This window comes from Lithobates pipiens, unplaced genomic scaffold (genome assembly GCF_037356315.1).
Source record: "Lithobates pipiens isolate NorthernLeopardFrog02 unplaced genomic scaffold, aLitPip1_a1.2 Scaffold_19, whole genome shotgun sequence".
Lineage (NCBI taxonomy): Eukaryota > Metazoa > Chordata > Amphibia > Anura > Ranidae > Lithobates > Lithobates pipiens.
This window is the reverse complement of record NW_027507764.1, coordinates 461,517,543-461,533,825: the sequence shown is the minus strand read 5'-3', so window position 1 is coordinate 461,533,825 and position 16,283 is coordinate 461,517,543. Positions and strand designations below refer to the sequence as shown.

Sequence of the window (16,283 nt, the reverse complement as noted above, 5' to 3'; positions counted from 1 at the left end):
CACAACTTGTGGCAGGTGATGTGGCAAGTGGACAATCCACATCTTGTGGTAAGTGACGTGGCAGCTGACGTGGCAAGTGACGTGGCAAGTGGACAATCCAAAACTTGTGGCAAGTGACGTGGCAAGTGGACAATCCACATCTTGTGGCAGGTGACGTGGAAAGTGGTGTGGCAAGTGGACAATCCACAACTTGTGGCAGGTGATGTGGCTGGTGACGTGGCAAGTGGACAATCCACAACTTGTGGCAGGTGGCATGGCAGGTGACGTGGAAAGTGGACAATCCACATCTTGTGGCAAGTGACATGGCAGGTGATGTGGCAAGTGACGTGGCAAGTGGACAATCCACAACTTGTGGCAGGTGACATGGCAGGTGATGTGGCAAGTGGACAATCCACATCTTGTGGCAAGTGACGTGGCAAGTGGACAATCCAAAACTTGTGGCAAGTGACGTGGCAAGTGACGTGGCAAGTGGACAATCCACATCTCGTGGCAAGTGACGTGGCAGGTGATGTGGCAAGTGGACAATCCACAACTTGTGGCAGGTGATGTGGCAAGTGGACAATCCACATCTTGTGGTAAGTGACGTGGCAGCTGACGTGGCAAGTGACGTGGCAAGTGGACAATCCAAAACTTGTGGCAAGTGACGTGGCAAGTGGACAATCCACATCTTGTGGCAGGTGACGTGGAAAGTGGTGTGGCAAGTGGACAATCCACAACTTGTGGCAGGTGATGTGGCTGGTGACGTGGCAAGTGGACAATCCACAACTTGTGGCAGGTGGCATGGCAGGTGACGTGGAAAGTGGACAATCCACATCTTGTGGCAAGTGACATGGCAGGTGATGTGGCAAGTGACGTGGCAAGTGGACAATCCACAACTTGTGGCAGGTGACATGGCAGGTGATGTGGCAAGTGGACAATCCACATCTTGTGGCAAGTGACGTGGCAAGTGGACAATCCAAAACTTGTGGCAAGTGACGTGGCAAGTGACGTGGCAAGTGGACAATCCACATCTCGTGGCAAGTGACGTGGCAGGTGATGTGGCAAGTGGACAATCCACAACTTGTGGCAGGTGACGTGGCAGGTGATGTGACAAGTGGACAATCCACATCTTGTGGCAAGTGACTTGGCAGCTGACGTGGCAAGTGACGTGGCAAGTGGACAATCCAAAACTTGTGGCAGGTGACGTGGCAAGTGGACAATCCACATCTCGTGGCAAGTGACGTGGCAGGTGATGTGGCAAGTGGACAATCCACAACTTGTGGCAGGTGATGTGGCAAGTGGACAATCCACATCTTGTGGTAAGTGACGTGGCAGCTGACGTGGCAAGTGACGTGGCAAGTGGACAATCCAAAACTTGTGGCAGGTGACGTGGCAAGTGACGTGGCAAGTGGACAATCCACATCTCGTGGCAAGTGACGTGGCAGGTGATGTGGCAAGTGACGTGGCAAGTGGACAATCCACAACATGTGGCAGGTGACGTGGCAAGTGACGTGGCAAGTGGACAATCCACATCTCGTGGCAAGTGACGTGGCAAGTGGACAATCCACAACTTGTGGCAGGTGATGTGGCAAGTGATGTGGCAGGTGATGTGACAAGTGGACAATCCACATCTTGTGGCAAGTGATGTGGCAAGTGACGTGGCAAGTGGACAATCCAAAACTTGTGGCAAGTGACGTGGCAAGTGGACAATCCACAGCTTGTGGCAAGTGACATGGCAGATGGCAAGTGATGTGGCAAGTGGACAATCCACAACTTGTGGCAGGTGATGTGGCAAGTGGACAATCCCCAACTTGTGGCAAGTGACGTGGCAAGTGGACAATCCAAAACTTGTGGCAAGTGATGTGGCAGGTCACGTGGCAAGTCACGTGGCAAGTGGACAATCCACAACTTGTGGCAGGTGACGTGGCAGTTGGACAATCCACAACTTGTGGCAGATGACATGGCAAGTGACGTGGCAGGTGATGTGGCAAGTCACTTGGCAAGTGGACAATCCACAACTTGTGGCAGGTGCCGTGGCAAGTGACACGCTAAATACAAGTACACTGCAGCTCTCACAGCTGCTGCTACTCACTCTGGTCTCACAAAATTGCTGAAATAGTTAATTTTTGAGCTGGGGAGGGTCTATGATGTTAGCTTAACTAAACGCTTCTAGACGCAAACGCGGTAAAACGCCGCTAAATCGCGGCAAAACGCGCGTTTCTAAACGCCGGTTTCAACATGTGTCCAGCAGCGTTTGCATCTGCGTCTTGTGTGCATGAAGCCTAATAGACAAAGTATAAAATCTTTGTTTACAGGCAGCCAGCTTTTGTTTGGTTGCGATTTGTTAAAAAAATAAAACAAAAAAACAAATCATCTTTGAGTTTTCTTGTATCGGGTCATTGAACAATTAATGCTGCTGAAATTGTATGGATTATTGTAATTGTATATGGTTGTCTTGCTAAATAAACTCTGCAGCATTGCAGCAATCATTCTGTAAGCATACTCTGCATGTTGTGTAGCTAGAGCAATGTTTTCTTACTTTCAATTAATATATAATAATAATATAATTTTTTTTTCTTTATTCAGTGTATGCTGGAAAAAGTCGGAAACTGGAATTTCGATATATTTCTTTTTGATAGGTTGACTAATGGTAAGAGGATATTATTGTTCGTGTGGCGGCATCATTTTTTTTCAGTCTTGGACATACCCAGAAATGGCTTAAAGGGTGTCTGCGGCAAAACAAAATACTTGCATGTGGTTTGGCGGATACAATTAGATTTTCCATTTTTGTTTTTGCTTTTTGATGGAATCCTTTAAAGGCATTTTAAGTATGTACACAAAAACTGACAGTGTTGCATAGTAAGGTTGAATAGAGACACCAGTCTATCCAGTTCAGCCTAAGTGAGTTTGTGTGCATGTCTACAATTGTCCCTCTGTAAATTGTTTCATTAATCTGCTCCTCTATTATATATTATTTAAGGTAGCCATATAGCGCTGTCAATTTACGCATCACTCCGCACATACATCGCACACTCACATCGGCCCCTACCCTCAAGGAGCCCACAATCCAAGGTCCCCAACCCGCATTCATATACTGGGGCCAATTTTGGACAGAAGCTAATTAACCTACCAGCATGTCTTTGGAGTGTGCGAGGAAACTGGAGTACCCAGAGGAAAGCCACGCAGGCACAGGGAGAACATGCAAACCCCAGGTTGGGATTTGAACCAGCGACCCTTTTTACTGCTTACCATTAGACCCCTTTCACACCGAGGTGGGTTTCAGGTGCTTTAGCACTAGAAATGGCCTCTGCGGTGCGCTTGCAGGACATTGCGAAAAGTCCTGCAAGCAGCGTCTTTGGGTTGGGAGCACGGTAAATGGCACTCACAAAATACCCTACCCATTACAATGAATGGGCAGCACTTCCAAAGCGCCTAAAGGCTCTGTTCACGCCTAAGAGTTTTTGGGCATTTTTCTGATGTAAACCTCAGCTCTAAACAAGACGTATCCCATTAATTTCAGTGGCCCCTGTTCACATCTGAGCGTTCTGTTACCTGAAGAAAAAGGCCCGTCGCTCAAAGTACAGGAGCTTCTTTTCTCTTATATTCACTGACCGGCACAGCTCCTCTCTGTAACTAAATGGGTTTGTTAGCCTGCCACTAGGAGAACTAGGTAAAATTGTAACATAATACACAGAACTTTCAATATCGCCCCGGGGGGCGGACCCTGTGCTAACAACCCTCCCTGCTGCCCCAGCAGACTCAGTTTTATTTTGCCTAGTGAAGAATGACCTAGGAACCAATGCGGGCCCTTTGGTCCATTTTTTTGATGCAGGATTTATACTTTTGCGCAAGATAGAAGATCCTAGGATCATTCATCAACTACCAGCTGGGTGACAGGCTGGTTAAGTTATCCTTGTAGTCCCCGCAGTCTGGCCATCGAACGTGTGCAGGTCGCAGCTAAGGCTCGGCAGGCCACGACATACCTCCAGAGGTGGTCGTGAGCTTCAGTGCTCCGGGGTATACATATGACCGGGCTACTGATGTCTGGATCACCGTATACCGGGCCAGCAGCCACCCTGTAACTGCGCAGGAGTGGGTCCATGATGGAATGTCTCCCAGCTCTTCAGGACTGGTAAGTATGGCTCTCCCTCCCTCGGGGCATTGAGCAGCTGGGCATTTCCTGGGAGGTAGATTCGGGGGCCACCTAACCGCCTTCTCTTCTCTCCCACGTCCATATCTTCCCTCCCCGGGGTGGGAGGGTCAGCTGCATCTGCTGCGGGCGGTGTGTGTATGGGGATCACTGGGTCTCTCACCTGTAGGGGGGTCTGTGTGGCTAGCGATGGTCCTGGTCCCTGGTGTGGGGGGTCCCAAAAGGGGTCTGTGGAGGTATTTTTGCTGGTTGGAGGCAGCGCTGTTCTGGGATTTTTCTTGTCACCGCATGGCGCTGTCCGGCGGCCATTTTGGCTGAGGTCGGTGCAGGTTCCCCTTGTGAGCCTCAGCGGGCATTTTCTATGGGATTTTCCTATTGGTTGCATTGGCGGCCATTTTTTTTTGAAGCCTGAGCTCTCTTTTCACCACAGTTCTCTTGTGGCTGCATGCCATGTGCTATCACATGCCGTTTCCTGTGTCCACTGTGTATACAAGATGCTGGATGGCCATCCCCTGAACGCTGGTGCAAGCTCTGCAGATCGTTTCACTGCTCTTTTCTACAGCTGCTGCCGACAGTTTCTTCACTCTGCAACTGGGTAACATCCTGGGGACTACAGGCACGACTAGTAACCATCGCAGTACGCCCCAGGGTGGTGAGTCTGGTGCTAGAAACCCCCCCCCCCCCAGGCGGCAGCAGGAGGGTGGGACCTTGACTGTCCTAAGTCCCCTTGCAGGTGGCAGAAAGGCTAGGGTCAGCATGGCTTCAGAAACTGGTGTTTCTTCCTCCGAAATCCAGGCTATTGCAACCGGGTCACCTGCGGATAGCGCTGTGCCCATGGACACCCTGACGGCGGTCCTTAACTCTTTTTTTTTTTTTGTTGCAAAAATAGAGGCAGTGCGTGGAAGGAAAGGTGCACGTAAAAGGCCCCTGCCCCCCTATCCTCTGGGGAGAGCTCTGATGCAGACTCGGGCCCTGCTGCTGCTGGTGACCCCTGCTCTGACCTATCAGATGAAGCTAACCAGGACCATTCGGACAGCGAGGATGATTCCCCATCCAGGTCCAACAAAGCGCTTGTTGGAGCACTTATCACAGCTGCAAGATCCAGGAGCCAGCGGATTCCTCTGCTGGGGTATCTGTCCCTTTTGGGTCCCGCAAGCTACCTAAGGTGTTCCCATATTTGACTTATTTTGACAAGTTCAGGGAATGGGGTCGGCCGCAAAGGACCTTTTCAGTCCCCAAAAACATGGCGGTGCGTTACCCCTTTGAGGAAAGTCTTCTCAAAAAGTGGTCAGCTCCTCCGGTCATGGACCCCCCAAAATCTAGGTTAAATAAAGTAACCACGATCCCGGTTGAGGGGACTCCTACATTCAAGGATCCCACGGACAGGAAGGCCGAGGCAGTGGCTCGTTCCTTGTTTATGGTTGTGCGGTCAGCCGTGCGACCTGTACTGGCATCTGCACTGGAGTCGAAGACACTGACTGAGTGGGCAAAACTTTTGCACCGCGAATTGGGAGGGCAACAGGTCTCCCCTGTCTGCGTGGAACTAGCAGACCAACTAGTGCAAGGCCTTAAGTACGTTTGTGACGCAACCCTGGATACACTCCCTCTGTTATCCAGGGCTTCCGTGTCAGCTGTGGTGCTGAGGCGCCTGATTTGGTTGATATGCTGGTCTGCTGACCAGGCATCCAAGAAAGCCCCGACGGATCTTCCCTCCCTTGGCTACCGGCTCTTTGGAGCTTCGTTGTATGTATGACATTATTAAAAATGCCACGGGTGGTAAGAGTACACTACTTCCACAGGCCAGGAAGGCTAAGGAGCTACGCCGCAGGCAAGGGCCCTCCTTTTTCTGCTCACAAGTGGCTTTTTTGTCCGCCCGGTGCTTCGACAAAACGTTCCCAGCCCGACAGGACGTCCACGAACGGTCAGAAGTGTCCCTGGAACAGCAAGCCTAAGAAGCCTGCGAACAAAAGTTTTACCACATGAAGGTTTGCCCCCACCCACATACCGGGTGGGGGGTCGCCTTCGGGAGTTTGCAGCCCGGTGGACTGCATAAAGTTTGCGGTGTTGGGGATCTCTCCTGTTGAGAATACCTGGTTATATGGCGGTGTGTTTTTCCGTACACTGCTGTTTTTTTTGTGGGTTTAGTTTTCACTAGTTCCCACTTGCCATGGTGGATGAAGTTTTAATGCTGTTTTTCCCACCCTGCGTTTGGCACTGCTTGGGGACGTCCCATTTAGTTAGAGAGGAGCTGTGTTGGTCGGTGAATATACGAAAATAGAATTTTTGTACTCGCCGTAAAATCCTTTTCTCTGCAATTCACCGACCAACACAGCACCCACCCCTCCTTTTCTTTGTTATACTGCTTGTTGACGTACTGAGTCTGCTGGGGCAGCAGGGAGGGTTGTTGGCACAGGATCCGCCCCCCGGGGCGGCACTGAAAGTTCTGTGTATTGTTACAATTTTGCCTAATTCTCCTAGTGGCAGGCTAACAAACCCATTTTAGTTACAGAGAGGAGCTGTGTCGGTCAGTGAATTACAGAGAAAAGGATTTTACAGTGAGTACAAAAATCCTATTTTTTTTTTTTTTTAGCAGATTACAGGAATTTTACTGCTTTTACATTGGTGACCTTGTAACCTTGAAAACACCTGTACGAAAACTCTGCAAACACGCCCGAAAAAAACGACTGTAAAATGTCAACGCCTAGATGTGAACAGCGCCTAAAAGTGCTGCAAAATGGGATGCGTTACCATTTTTGGGGTAAAAAAACACCCTGCTAGTAGCCATAAAGCATTGCAAAAACGAGCGGCGCTAATTGTCCACGTTTTACCATAACCTACCATCAAGATTATTTTTCCTTCTCTCTTCTTTTCTTTTTTTTTTCTTTCTCTTTTTTTTCTTTTCTTTCTCTTTCTCTTTCTTTTTTTCTTTTTCTTTCTTTTTACTTGTTTTTTTTTTTCTTCTTCCGTTTGTGGGATCCTCATAGGTTGAGCCCCCCTCCTGTCCTCCAGGCTTGCCAATTCTATTTCTATCTAGAGCCCTGTAACTCTTGTGTACATTTTTTTTACATGTTTTACAAAGAACTAACTTGTCTGGGTATTTGATTTCAGGAAACAGTCTGGTCACCTTAACCTTTCATCTCTTGAATCATCATAGTCTAATCGATCACTTCCACTTAGACATGGTGAAACTACGGAGATTTTTAGGTAAGACACAAACATTACAGTTAAATTCCATACATATTGGTGCTTTTGATTAGAGAACCCTTTCTTTGTTGCTTTTTTTTTCCCCCCCCCCCCCCCCCCCCCCCATTTCATAACCATCAGGAGTTGCTACTTGCAAATTGGCTTTAACCACCTCCCATCCAGCCATACATGTACAGTCCTCCTGCATTATCTGCTCATAGCACACAGGGGTGCAATCTCTGTCCACCGATCGTTGTACTGGGCCACTGTGAGAAGCCCTAGTACCATGTGATCATAGTGACTAATCACAGCGATCACAATTGCAGTAGTAAACAAGGCTGTCATTCATGGTGCCTCGTTTACTACTGCGCAACCTCTGATAGGTCACAGTGATTACATGGTAGCAGGGCCAATCACAGCAGCCCTCTACCATGTGATAGCTGGGACCAATTACAGCATCACAGTAGTAAACAAAGGTTTCATTAAACCTTTGAACAGTTTTTACAGATTTCTTATACAGTGATCATCAGTCTAAAAGTCCCTGATTACTCCCCTGAGTAGTACAGTGTCACTATGTCACCGTCACCCCTGTCCTAGTGCCCCTTATCTCTGCCGCAGCAGTTAGTGTCACCATAAGGACTTGTTCACATGTGCAGTGCTCTCTGAGGAGTCCTTTGTGTTCAGATGGTTCTTTAGAGAGCATTTGATAGGCAGCTTTCTCGCCACCTGCTTTAACCTCTTGGACACAACACAAGCACTCCCATTCACTTGAATGGATAATGATCAGTGGGCATACAGAGGGTATAATTCCTGCCATGACTATGAAGCAAAGTATCACAGCCATGGCATTTGTACACCCCCGGCCTCTGCTTCTGCAGCTAAAGTTAGTAGCGATTCAGGGGCAGTAAAATGGTAGCTTATCCCAAGGTCTTGCATTTCACATGGCAGGTGCCCCTTGAGTTTGAGCGCAGTCCCTCTGCTTTGAATGTTGCAGAATAAGAGGCCAGTCATCTCTTGCATATTTGAATATTCTTGGAGCTGCATTGTAAAAAAGTGAAGGGTAGCTTGTTATTGGCATTGTAGGCTACAAAACGCCTATCAGTCACAGGGATCTTCTGCTTTTTTACGCAAACATCACAAAACACAGGAGTTAATCCTTAGACTATAGGGGTATGCTCCACATTCAGGTGATTGGGCACAGGCAAATGTCAAAGCTTAAAGCTGAACTCCAGCTTTTGATACACTTTGCATAGTTCAATTGGGCCAGCTTGTTAGTGAGGGGCATACAGTGGGGGAAAATAAGTATTTGAACCCCTGCAGATTTTGTAAGTTTGCCCACTTACAAAGAAATGTAGGGTCTATGTTTTTATCATAGGTGTATTTTTATATGATAGAGGCAGAATATCAACCAAAAATCCAGAAAAAATGCATAAAACAAATGCTATAAATTAAGTTTCAGTTCAGCGAGTGAAATAAGTATTTGATCCCCAAGCAAAACATGACTTGTTACTTGGTGGAGAAACCCTTATTGGCAAGCAAAGAGGTAAAACGTTTCTTGTAGTTAGTGACCAGGCTTGCACACATCTCATTTCTTGGCTGTTGCTTGGCAACTCTAAGTTTCAGCTCCCGCCATAAATTTTCTATAGGATTAAGGTCTGGAGACTGGCTAGGCCCTCCATGACTTTAATGTGCTTCTTCTTGAGCCACTCCTTTGTTGCCTTGAGGGTATCTTTTGGGTCATTGTCATGCTGGAAGACCCATCTACGACCTTCAGTGTTATGGCTGAGGGAAGAAGGTTCTCATCCAATATTTTACAATACATGGCGCTGTCTATTGACCCCTCAGTGCGGCAAAGTCTCTGTATCTTAAGCAAAGAAACAGCCCCAAAGCATAATGTTTCCACCTCCATGCTTGACTGTAGGGATGGTTTTCTTGGGGTCATAGTCAGCATTTTTCTTCCTCCAGACTTGGTGAGTCCCCTTCCTTCGTACAGTCTTGCCTATGAACATCTAAAGCAGGGGTCCTCAAACTTTTTAAATAGGGGACCAGTTCACTATCCCTCAGACTGTTAGAGGGCCGAACTATAGTTTAAAAAAAAAAAAAATAGGAACAAATTCCTATGCACGCTGCACATATCTTATTTTGAAGTGAAAAAACAAAACCGGAACAAATACAATATTTAAAATGAAGAAGTAAAGTTAAATCGACAAACTTACCAGAATTTCAATGGGAACTATGGGCCTGCTTTTGGCTAATGAGATAGTCAATGTCTCAGTCATTGCGTGTGCACACGGGCATCTCCTGCTGCTGTCACAGCTTACTGTGAAAAGTTCGGGCACGCTGTGATAAAAGCCCCGCCCTCCTCCTAGACTAGCTTGCGTGATAGAACACTTCCTCTATCACACGGGCTGGTCTAGGATGAGGGCAGGATTTTTATCACAGCGGGCTCAAACTTTTAACAGTGAACTCCGTGACATAGCAGTCTCCCACTGTGTTGCAACTGGCTCGCCCCAAGGTCTGGCCTGTCTGGAATCCGGCCCTGGGTGGGGTGGGCCGTATAAATGTCCTTGGCGGGCCGCATGTGGCCCGCAGGTCATAGTTTGAGGACCCCTGATCTAAAGGATTCAGAGAAGGATTGGGAGAAAGAGCTGTGGTCAGATGAGACCAAAATTGAGGTCTTTGGCATTAACTGGAATCGTCGTGTTTGGAAGAAGAAAAATGCTGACTATGAGCCTAAGAACACCATCCCTACAGTCCAACATGGAGGTGGAAACTTGAGGCCAACTTTTCTTCATCGAGGGGCCAATGGCCGGGGCCATGTATTGTAAATCATTGGATGAGAACCTTTTCCCCTCGCCAAAACATTGAAGATGGGTGGTGGATGGGTCTTCCAGCATGACAATGACCCAAAATATAGCACCAAGGCAACAAAGGAGTGGCTCAAGAAGGAGCACATTAAAGTCATGGAGCTGCCAAGCCAGTCTCCAGACCATAATCCTATAGAAAATGTATGGAGGGAGCTGAAACTTTGAGTTGCCAAGCAACAGCCAAGAAACCTCAAAGATTTAGAGAAGATCTGTAAAAGAGTAGCCCAAAAGATGTGTGTAAACCTGTTCAGCAACTACAATAAACGTCTTACCTCTGTGCTTGCCAAGCAGGGTTTCTCCACCAAGTATTAAGTCATGTTTTGCTTGGGGATGAAATGCTTATTTCACTCACTGAACTGCAACTTAATTTATAGCATTTCTTGTATGTGTTTTTTCTGGATTTTTCTTTGATATTCTGTCCCTCATTCAAAATACACATATAATAAAAATTATAGACCCTTAATTTCTTTGTATGTGGGCAAACTTTAAAAAAATCTGCAGGGTATCAAATTCTTATTTTCCCCCACTGTAGTTTGCTTGGGCCAAGCTGCCCCAAACAAACTATGTAAAGTATATCAAACGCTGGAGTTCCCACTCCCAGCATTGCCTCGGTTTTTTGATAGTGTGCCTAGGCGATGGACCTGGCTCTCTTCAGAGTATTTTCTGATTTGATGCTTGAGGATCTACTTGGAGGAAGAAATTGCTAAAGGTACTGCTGTGAGACTAGAAAAAGGGAATTTACAGCCTTCACTATCATCCTCAACTTTCAGAGTCATGAACTGAACTGTGCCGGTTTTAAAGAGAAGTTCCAGCAACCTGTGGGAAAAATAAATCGGCAGCTCCAAAAACTAAAAAACTGTAGTTGCTAACTTTTAAAAAACAGAAGACTGCAGATGGGAGGGAGGATAAATTTTGTTCTGAGTGGAAGTGGATACCTGTCAAAATGGGGTACCTGCTCCCAACCCCCTGCCCCCCCCCCCCCCCCAAGTGCCAATTGTGCAAGAGGAGTGGGGGACGAGCCCTTAAAGCGTAACTTCCTCTTTTGGGTGGCGCTATGCTTTAAAGCAGTATTAACTCTGTTCAGAATGTTTCTTTACATCAACCAACATGGTACACTCCTTGGACCAATCTTTTGCTTCTGGCTGGGATGCATGCACTGTGCACTTTAGTTCATAGTCCTATGACCATTGGCGTGTTGCGCAACACTGAGTGATCAAAGCTGTCAAAAATGCAGGCCCTGTTCTGCCTGAGTTTTCGTTATGCCGCATACACCTGATCGGATTAATCCGGTGGAAATCCACACGTGTGGGCTCCGGCAGACTTTTTGTTCCCAAAGACTTTTGAAATGAACGGACTTGCCCGCACACGGAGTAAAGTCCGTTCATTTTGAACGTGGCTCCAGGTAGACGGGACTAGCGTAGGAAGTCGCTGTTGCCGCCACCATCGGTGAGATTGACACCTTGCGAGCCCCGTCACCTGGTATGGATTTAAAGGGGAACCCTTACACAGAAAAAAAACGGAGTGGGGATCCCCCCAAAGTCCATAGCAGACCTTATCTGAGCACGCAGCCCGGCCAGTCAGGAAAGGGGGTGGGGACGAGCGAGCGGGAAAGCACCTTGTCCCCATGTTGATGAGGACAAGGGCCTCTTCCCAACAACCCTGGCCTTAGGTTGTTGGGGTCTGCGGGGAGCTTATTGGAATCCGAGAGCAGGGGGCCCCCAGTTTCTATCCCCCTACCCTATCTGAGTATGGGGAACGATATACCTCTACCCATTCACCTGGGGGGAAAAAAGTGTACATAAAAAAAAAAAAACACAACACAGGTTTTTAAAGTACTTTATTAGACAGCTCCAGGGGTCTTCCATCTTCGGGGGTCTTCTCACCAGACTCCTCCCCTATTTTCAGCTCTTTTGCTAGCTCTTTTACTAGCGGAGGAGCCTGGCTTTCTCCTTTGCCACCGTCCGGGGGTCTTCTTCCGACTTCGGGGATCTTGTCCCTCTCTTCGGTTCTTCTTGCCGGGCCTCCGCTTTCTTCTTCTGCTTCTTCCTTCTTCCGATGTTGACACGACGCTCTCTGGCTGTAATGGCAAGGACGCGTTGTGCAGCGACTTGTATAGGAACAAGGGGCAGGGTCAATGGGTGATGTCACATGGTGGCCTCGCCCCTTATGATGTCAGTCCCGATGACCCCGCCCCTTGTCCCTATATAAGTCTCCGCACAACGCGTCCCTGCCATTACGGCCAGAGAGCGTCGTGACAACATAGGAAGAGGAAGCAGAAGCCGGCGACAGCGACAAGACCGGGCCAAGGCTAGTAAGAGCTGGAAGAAGAAAGCAGAGACCCGGCAAGAAGAACCGAAGAGCGGGACAAGAACCCCGAAATTGTAAGAAGGCCGGGATGGCGGCGAAGGAGAAAGCCAGGCTCCTCCGCTAGCAAAAGATAGCGGAGGAGTCTGGCGAGAAGACCCCCAGAGCTGTCTAATAAAGTACTTTAAAAACCTGTTTGTTTGTTTTTTTGTTTGTTTTTTTTATTTTATTTTTTACTTTTTTTTTTTTCCCCAGGTGAATGGGTAGGGGTACATCGTACCCCATACTCATTCACATAGGGTACAGGGCCGGAATCTGGGGGCCCCCCTATTAAAGATTCCAATAAGCCCCCGCCCCCAGACCCGACAACCAACAGCCAGGATTGTTGGGAAGAGGCCCTTCTCATCAACATGGGGACAAGGTGCTTTGGGGTGGGGGCCCCCCTTCCCCAAAGCACCCCCTATGTTGACGGCACGTGGCCTGGGGGGGGGGGGGGGGGGCGCTCGCTCATCCCACCGCCTTTCCTGACCGGCCAGGCTGCATGCTCGGATAAGGGTCTGCTATGGACTTTGGGGGGATCCCCATGCCGTTTTTTGGCGTAGGGGTTCCCATTTAAATCCATACCAGGTGACGGGGCTCGCGAGGTGTCGATGGAGGCGGCGACATTGACTCCCTACGCTAGTCCCATCTACCTGGAGCCACATTCAAAATGAACTGACTTTACTCCGTGTGTGGGCAAGTCTGTATATTTCAAAAGTCCGGTCATGTGTGGGCAGGTCCGCTCGTTCGGAAAGTCCAGCGGACCTCCGCTGCAAAGTCCGCCGGGTGTGTACACGGCATTAGAGTGCATGTATCCGTGCAAGGAGCACATGTAATTGCAGCCAGCAGGTGTATGTTCATCTAGGGTTTACAATCCCTTTAAGTAGTAGCTGGACATTGCCTTTGTACATTCTGTATTCTCAAACAGAGCCTTTTAATATTTTTAGCAAGATGTTAACTTTTACCAAGACTGTTTTTTTTTTTTTTTTTGTTTTACAGTTATGGTTCAAGAAGACTACCACAGTCAGAACCCATACCACAATGCAGTGCACGCTGCTGATGTGACTCAGGCCATGTACTGTTATTTAAAAGAACCCAAGGTAAAAATCTCTCTTCTTGAGGTAAAGATGAAAATACAGCTCTCTAGAGTTCTTTAAATCCCATAAACTGTTTTGCTAGTCTTGCCATTTTTGCTCTGTTTGGATAGAAAAAATACCTGTCCTATGGTCTCTTCCAGCTTGCCAAGTCTCTCACTCCATGGGATGTCCTGTTGGGTTTAATTGCAGCTGCAACACACGATCTGGATCATCCTGGTGTAAATCAGTCTTTTTTAATAAAAACAAACCACTACTTGGCAACTTTATATAAGGTAAGTGAGCCTAAAGGGTGCCTGCCTTATGCAGGTAAAAGGACAATCTTCATTTAATGCAGTTATTTATTTACTTACATTTTGGAATGCAGCTAATTTAGGTGCTTGAATCCTGTTTTCATAATGTCCATCCTATAATTGCCTGTACCGAAGAATGTAGATTGTAAGTGGCAGGATCAGTACTTGTAGAAAGTGTGTATGTTTACAGTATATGTCATTGTGCAATGGCATAAAATTACAGTATTTAAAAAAAATAAAATAACTGGTCACAATTACAATGCTGTTCTTTGCCATTGTGAATAAGTGAAATAGAATTTTCAGAAGGTACAATGTATGGTGATTTTAAGAAGACCCCCTGTGCTAGTGTTCCGTGTGAATGATTTCCACCTTCCTGAGGGTTGCATGTGTTGTTGGCTATTTGTATGCAACTTTTAACCCTTAAGCCATTACCCAGAGATTTACTTTCAATATAAAATGGGGGGGGGGAAAGCTTTCTTTTTTTAGGGTCCAGTGAAACCTCTGAATGCTTCCAGTGTTTCATAGTCCTACAGTATATCCTTCTTTTTTTTTCTTTTTTTTTTTTTTTTTTTATTGTTGCTCCATTTTATTGAAGGTTTGCTGAACATTTGATAGGAAAATTGGAAAAAATTATGTTAATGGACTGTTGATGCTCACAATTATGTGTATGCATCTCATTTGCATTCAATTGGATATGTAATGTTTTTAGTGCTAAATGCAATTTTAGACCAATGAAGGCTTAAAGGTTATTTACAAAAAACAACTTGCTTTGGAAAAAAATTAGCTGTTTACAGTGTCCCCATCCAGGAAGAAAATTAAGTTACACACATCCCTTGTTTCTCAAAAAATCAGTTGTCAGTGGTGTAGTGGGCACAGATTTAGCACTGCTAACTCCCAATCATTCAGCTGGGAGGGCACATGTATGTAATGCATTATAGATGGGTAATCGAAAGGTTCCACAGCCAGACTTTATGCTGATAAAACAAGTGTATTTGAGACTTCTAAGGTGCCACAACTAAGGCAAAAATATAGTTCAACTCATACTTTTTAAACAATAAAAAAAAAAAAAAAAAAAAAGTTTTAACAAACTTTTATTGTAGGTATATCGTAAATTACAAAACATTAAACTCTGTTCACAATTTGAATATTCCTGTGGACAAGTATCTTATGTCCTTAAACTACGATGCATACAACATTATAACCCAAGATCGTGTCAAGTTAATTGGATAATTCCATTATGTGTATATATTCAAAAGAAAGAAAACTGCGCTGTGATCTACGAATTCCTAAAAGGCAGCAACTCTGCTGTGAGATATACACAGAAAAAATTATGAATAAAGCTGTGCTCGCACAACTAAAAGAATACCAATATATGAACTGATAAATTCATAACACTTAAAGTGATAAATTCATATCGGAGTGAATCTAAATAAAGTGATATTGGTAGTCCACAAAAACGAATGTAGGCTTGGAAAGATGGTCCTTCCACCATAAAGAAACATTGCACCACCCGTGCAGACAAAGTGCATGTAGGAAGTCCTGGTGATAATAAATCACACTGACGCACAAAGTGTTTATCCAACACCACATGAATTGCGTGCTTACCAGCTTGCACAAGCTGAATCACTTGTGTCTAATGCCCAGACGGGGCCTTTTCCGCCAATGATGGCAAACGGATGGCAAGTCGGACCAGATAAACGTTCAGACACGGGTGTAACCATCATGTATATCATTTGCTTAAATGGGCAACTGAGGGGTAGTGTCCTGTTCTTGTTGAGGCAACATTCGCTTGCTGCCTCTGTCTGACAAAGTGGCTTTGATTGTGCAGTCATTACAGCTCTTGGGGGATCCTGAACCTTCAGGAATAGTCATTGGAACTGACTCATTGGGGAGATTTACTAAAACTTGAGAGTGCAATATTTGGTGCAGCTCTACATAGAAATCCATCAGCTTCCAGGTTTTATTTTCAAAGCTTAATTAAACAAGCTGAATTTAAAAGCTGATTGGCTACTACAAACAGCTGCAGAGATTTTGAGTTCTCCAGTTTTAGTAAATCCCCCCTCATACTTTTGAGTAGCTAGGTCTAATTAGGCCAGGGTGTTACTTCCACAGAACAAACTTCAGACTTGCTGATAGATTTGAGCTCTCCAGTCCAGGAATCGTCTGACTTTACACTTTTGCATGAAAGTTTTGGGCTTGACTGTAGCCTTCTTTGAGGCAATTATATTTGTCCAATTTCCCTCCAGACCTCTACAATTCAACAGTCTGTTGTCATTGGATAAATCAATCCGTTCTCCGGATAGACTGCTTTGACACAGAAGATCAGGTTTTCCCTGGCTTGTTGGCTCTGGAATCTGGGAAATCTTTTCTTTTG

At 46.3% G+C, this 16,283-nt stretch overlaps 1 protein-coding gene across 3 annotated transcripts in view; it reads left to right on the top strand.

The window, feature by feature from the left end:
• Positions 1 to 16,283, top strand: part of PDE7A (phosphodiesterase 7A) — a 183,134-nt gene that overhangs the window by 140,865 nt on the left and 25,986 nt on the right. For all 3 annotated transcript variants that reach the window (XM_077492795.1, XM_077492796.1, XM_077492797.1), the window contains 4 exons: positions 2,566 to 2,629; positions 7,238 to 7,333; positions 13,522 to 13,622; positions 13,760 to 13,891. In XM_077492795.1, coding sequence (XP_077348921.1) covers positions 2,566 to 2,629; positions 7,238 to 7,333; positions 13,522 to 13,622; positions 13,760 to 13,891 — 393 coding nt within the window. The remainder of the gene's footprint in view (positions 1 to 2,565; positions 2,630 to 7,237; positions 7,334 to 13,521; positions 13,623 to 13,759; positions 13,892 to 16,283) is intronic.